The 4,572-nt window shown below is 53.6% G+C and overlaps 1 protein-coding gene across 1 annotated transcript in view; it reads right to left on the bottom strand.

Moving 5' to 3' along the window:
* The window catches only part of CIB3 (calcium and integrin binding family member 3), an 8,181-nt gene extending 4,518 nt beyond the window's left edge, over positions 1-3,663 (bottom strand). Inside the window, exons 1-3 of the mRNA XM_005856678.2 lie at positions 3,545-3,663; positions 3,305-3,339; positions 893-1,004 (exon numbers count right to left, since the gene is read on the bottom strand). Of these exons, the coding sequence (XP_005856740.1) occupies positions 893-1,004; positions 3,305-3,339; positions 3,545-3,595 (198 nt within the window). The 5' untranslated portion in view covers positions 3,596-3,663. The remainder of the gene's footprint in view (positions 1-892; positions 1,005-3,304; positions 3,340-3,544) is intronic.
* Between the last annotated feature and the right edge of the window lie 909 nt (positions 3,664-4,572).

Raw genomic sequence — 4,572 nt, forward strand, 5'->3', positions numbered from 1 at the left:
GAGACTTTGCCTGGGCCCCCCCCCCCCCGCAAGACTCCCTCCCTCTCATGGTCCCTGGAAAGGACTTCAGGCACTTCCACTCTCTGCCCCTGGGGTCTGGGTGGTGCTGTCCCTACTTCCAGCTACAGAGGCAGCCACATGACCCTGGTAAGGACCATCAGAGATTTCCATTCACCTGGTAGCTGTGATTGACTCTGGGATAGGCATGTGACTTAAACTGGCCAACCAGAAGCTGCCCTGGGATGTTTTTTGAAAAATTGGGATGAAAGGGCCTGCTTTCTGCTGGTTGCAGAGCCGACAGGAGGAAATCTGGGCACTAGGCATTCCCTTCACTACCTCAAGAGGAAGGGCTGATTGAGACTGAAGCCTCTCCCTGGGGGAGCTGAGAGGTGGAAGAAGATTCCTGAGCCCATCCTCAGAGACCCTGGTTCCAGCTGTACGGATGGATTTTTTGCTCATGTGATCAAATCCATTCTGTTCCTCTTGAATGAGGTTTTTGTCCCTGATGACACAAGAATCTCTATGCACAGTCACTCACTCCACAAGTCCCTTTTAGAGACACAAACCATGTGTTGAATATCCAGCTGAGACGAACTTGCATGTAGCGGTTCCTACCATGAACAGACCTAATGTTCCCTGAGTCCTTGCCACCCAACAGGCCTTGTACTAAGCCCTTTAGCTGCATTATCCTATCTCATCCTCCCAACAACCCAGGGTTTGAATCCTACCTATGTCACGTCCTGGCTGTGTGGCCATGAACAAGTGTCTTAAACTGTCTGAACTTCGGTTTTCTCATCCATAAAATGGGAATAATTGCAGCACTCACCTCGTAGGAATGCAGCAAAGGACATCGCTACCATTTTCCCCTGCCCGCCCCGTTGCCTAAGCGTACCTTCAGCTCAGGCATGGTGCCGATGAGCTCGTACGGCACCTTCACGTCAGGGCAGCTGGTGTAGTCGAGGGGGACAAGCTGGGGGGCCAGGTCCTGGTAGCGATAGAAGAGCCTGGTGTAGGGATGGAAACATCGGGAAGGGTTGGGAGACAATGGGAGGAAGAGGACTTGACCCTCCTCTCTCACTTGCAGCTGCTCACTCCACGCTGCAAGGTGTTGGGTTCCTAGGAGCCATCAGCCCTGGACCCGGCCTTCAGGCATACAGGCCCCTCTATCTCCCCGGGGTCACAGCCAAGGTAGAAAGAGGGCTCTGTGGGGTGGGGGGAAGGTGGGCGGGTGGGAATTATTCAACCAGGAACCTTGTATGCATCTATACAAGGCCCATGGCCACAGACAATGGGACAGTGAGGGCCTGGGGGAGGGGGCGGGGGTGGGCTGGAGGTGGTCAATGGGGGGGAAATAGGAGACATAAGTAATACTTTCAACAATAAAGAATTATTTAACCCTCTCCTTCCACACACACACAAAAGAAAGAGGGCCCTAGAGCTCAGGGAGACCTGAATGGGGAAGGCAAGCCAGGGAGGAGGAAGGACTTCCTGAAGGAGGAGGCACTGGTGCTGGGCTTTGAAGCAGGAATAGGAGCTCACCGTGTAGACTGGGTGGGCAGAAGGGAAAGTGCTTAAGGTCATTGCACAACAAGCATTTGGAGACTCTGAGCCAACCGATGAATCTCTGGACACCATCACATTATTGGCAAGGTCATGCCTCTAAAGATCCCCATCCTACACTTTGCTTTTCTCCCTCCATAACGAGAAGCAGGGTTACCTCAAGGGGGCCGAGCAAAGACAAAGGCTAAAATTCAGGTTTTTGAGAGGGTGACTGAAACGCACTTTGGAAAACACCAAATGACATACACACTGCCTAGTGGCGGGGGAGGGGGCAGCTCTCCACGCTGATGACCTCACCTGGTGATGCCATACCTTCACTGGAGGAGCATGCTGAGCAGCAGCCTTGTAGAGACCCTCCTTGATGAGCTAGAGGTCCCCACGCTTCTAGGGACTGTCTCAGAAGGGGACAGGAGTCCCTGAGTCAAATGAGGACTAGGAACTCAAGGAGGGAGTGTCTGGAATTCAGTCATGACCACCCAGTTCCTTATTTGGGTCCCCTCAGGGAACAACCTGAGTTTGGGTTTCTGTATGGACTTGAGCAAGTCCCTCTAATCCAGTGGTTCTCAACCTTCTGGCCCTTTAAATACAGTTCCTCATGTTGTGACCCAACCATAAGATTATGTTCGTTGCTACTTCATAACTGTAATTTTGCTACTGTTATGAAGCGTAATGTAAATATCTGATATGCAGGATGGTCTTAGGCGACCCCTGTGAAAGGGTCGTTCGACTGCCAAAGGGGTCGCGACCCACAGGTTGAGAACCGCTGCTCTAATCCTCTGAGCTTCAGTTAGTCTGTCTGACAATTGAGAAGCTTGGGACAGACGACAGGTCAGCCCTCAAACTCCTTGGGACTTGGCCCATCTGCCAAGCCAGGGCCAGCCGCCTCCGTTCCAGCCTCAGTTTCCCATCAGTAATTCGATAACGATGGCCAGGGTGACCCTGTGAACTGTCCTCGCCCAGACAATGGGGCTCACTCATGAAAGGTGTGCCCATCAATAATGGATGCCCTGTGCCCACATAATTGGACCCTTGGCCTCGATCACTCTGCAGCCAAACCCTGGGAAGCTTGGGTTTCACAGCTCCAAGTCCTGGGTCGGGGCCTCTGGACGATGGCACCAGGGGCCAGGCGGTGACGTGGGATACCCATCTATGCCTGTCTCGCTCACGCTTCTGGGGACTTGCAGCGGCCTTAGGGTGCCTCCCGCAGCCTCACCTTGAGGCCAACCCCAAAGCCCAGAGCTGGCTGTGGACTCTGCCTCTGGGCTCCCAGCCTCCAGTCTCAGCCTCTTCCCATTGGCCTCAGGGGGGGCCTTCTAACATGCTGATCTGTCTCTCCTCTGCCCACACCCTCCCCATGGCTCCCTGCCACCTTTGGGGGAAAGCCTAAGCTTGTCAGCCTAGAGGCGTGACAATATGACGAGATGTGACTGCTCAGCCTCCCTATCCAGCCTCTTCCCATTGGCCTCAGGGGGGCCTCCTAACATGCTGATCTGTCTCTCCCCTGCCCACACCCTCCCCATGGCTCCCTGCCACCCTTGGGGGAAAGCCTAAGCTTGTCAGCCTAGAGGCCTGACAATATGACGAGATGTGACTGCTCAGCCTCCCTATCTCTGCCTCCATCTACTGAACGTTCATTATCACTCTGCGGTGAAGCATTGAGTCTCGTCAAATTGCAAACATCCTCGGCAACGACAACGTATACAAAGTTGTGTCCAGGTCTTCCTCCCTTCATCCCCAGACTGACCTCATGATTTCCTTCCTTGTGAAGAAGGTGCAGTCCTGCGGAGAGAGATGGTGGCTTGGCCCAGACCCTACCCGGGGGGCCTCCTTCCTCCTCCATGCCCCCCCCATTCTCATTTCTGCCGATGCCACACACAGGAACCCCTGTGACTGCACACCCAGAACCAAGGGATGCTGTCCCCATCCCTCAGGCCAGGAATCCAAGGCTGACGAACCCACTGAGGGCCCCGCTCATCACTCCTACCTGATATTCTTCCAACTGCTCATGGGTGAAGACTGTTTGCTTGTTGCCCATGGTGAAGGCCACTGCCAAGAACAGGCTCCAGAAACCCCCAGGCTCCTCAATGCCACCCAGTTGCCAGGCTGCCACACACCAGTGTCTGAGAAAAATCGCCCTGCCCTGGCTGTCACCCGCCCACCCGCCCCATCACCCCCAGCCTGGGGGAGACTCAAGTTACAGCCAAGCTCTTTGGACAACAGCCTGAGTATGTCCATGGCCACCAGGGCAAGGAGAAGGGCTGTGGGAGGTCACAGAACCTCAGACCACATCTGCCACCACCGGGTGAGCCTGCGAGCAGGGGATACCTTCCAGAGACAGGCAGCGTGGTGGGGAGGCGGCAAGCATACCCCAACTCAAATACCAGTTCTCCAACCACTAGCTGTGCGGCCTCAGGCCAGTCACCTGACCTCTCTGAGCCTTATTTTATAAGGCGGAAATTACTTTAATACCTACCACATAGAATTCTGAAGATACTAGTGGTCATTATTGCAACCAAAACAGCCAAACGAGATGAACAAGCTCCAAGATCTGCTGCACAATATTGCACCAATAGTCAACATTAATGTACTGTACACTTAAAAATTTCTTAAGCCGGCCGGTGTGGCTCAGTGGTTGAGCATTGTCCCATGTACCAAGAGGCCGCTGGTTGGGTTCCAGTCAGGGCACATGCCCGGATTTCAGGCTTGTTCCCCAGTAGGGGGCATGCAGGAGGCAGCTGATTGATGTTCCTCTCTCATTGATATTTCTATCTCTCTCTCCCTTCTCCCTCTCCCTTCCTCTCTCTCTAAAACTCAATTAAAAAACATATTAAAAAATTTCTTAGGAGGATAGATCTCATGTTAAGTGTTCTTGCCACAAAAAAATAAAATAAAATAAAAACATGCAACTAGCCCTAACCGGTTTGGCTCAGTGGATGGACCGTCGGCCTGAGGACTGAAGGGTCCCAGGTTCGATTCTGGTCAAGGGCATGTACCTTGGTTGCGGGCACATCC

The sequence above is a fragment of the Myotis brandtii genome, unplaced genomic scaffold (assembly GCF_000412655.1).
Source record: "Myotis brandtii unplaced genomic scaffold, ASM41265v1 scaffold1040, whole genome shotgun sequence".
In the NCBI taxonomy this organism is placed as follows: Eukaryota; Metazoa; Chordata; class Mammalia; order Chiroptera; family Vespertilionidae; genus Myotis; species Myotis brandtii.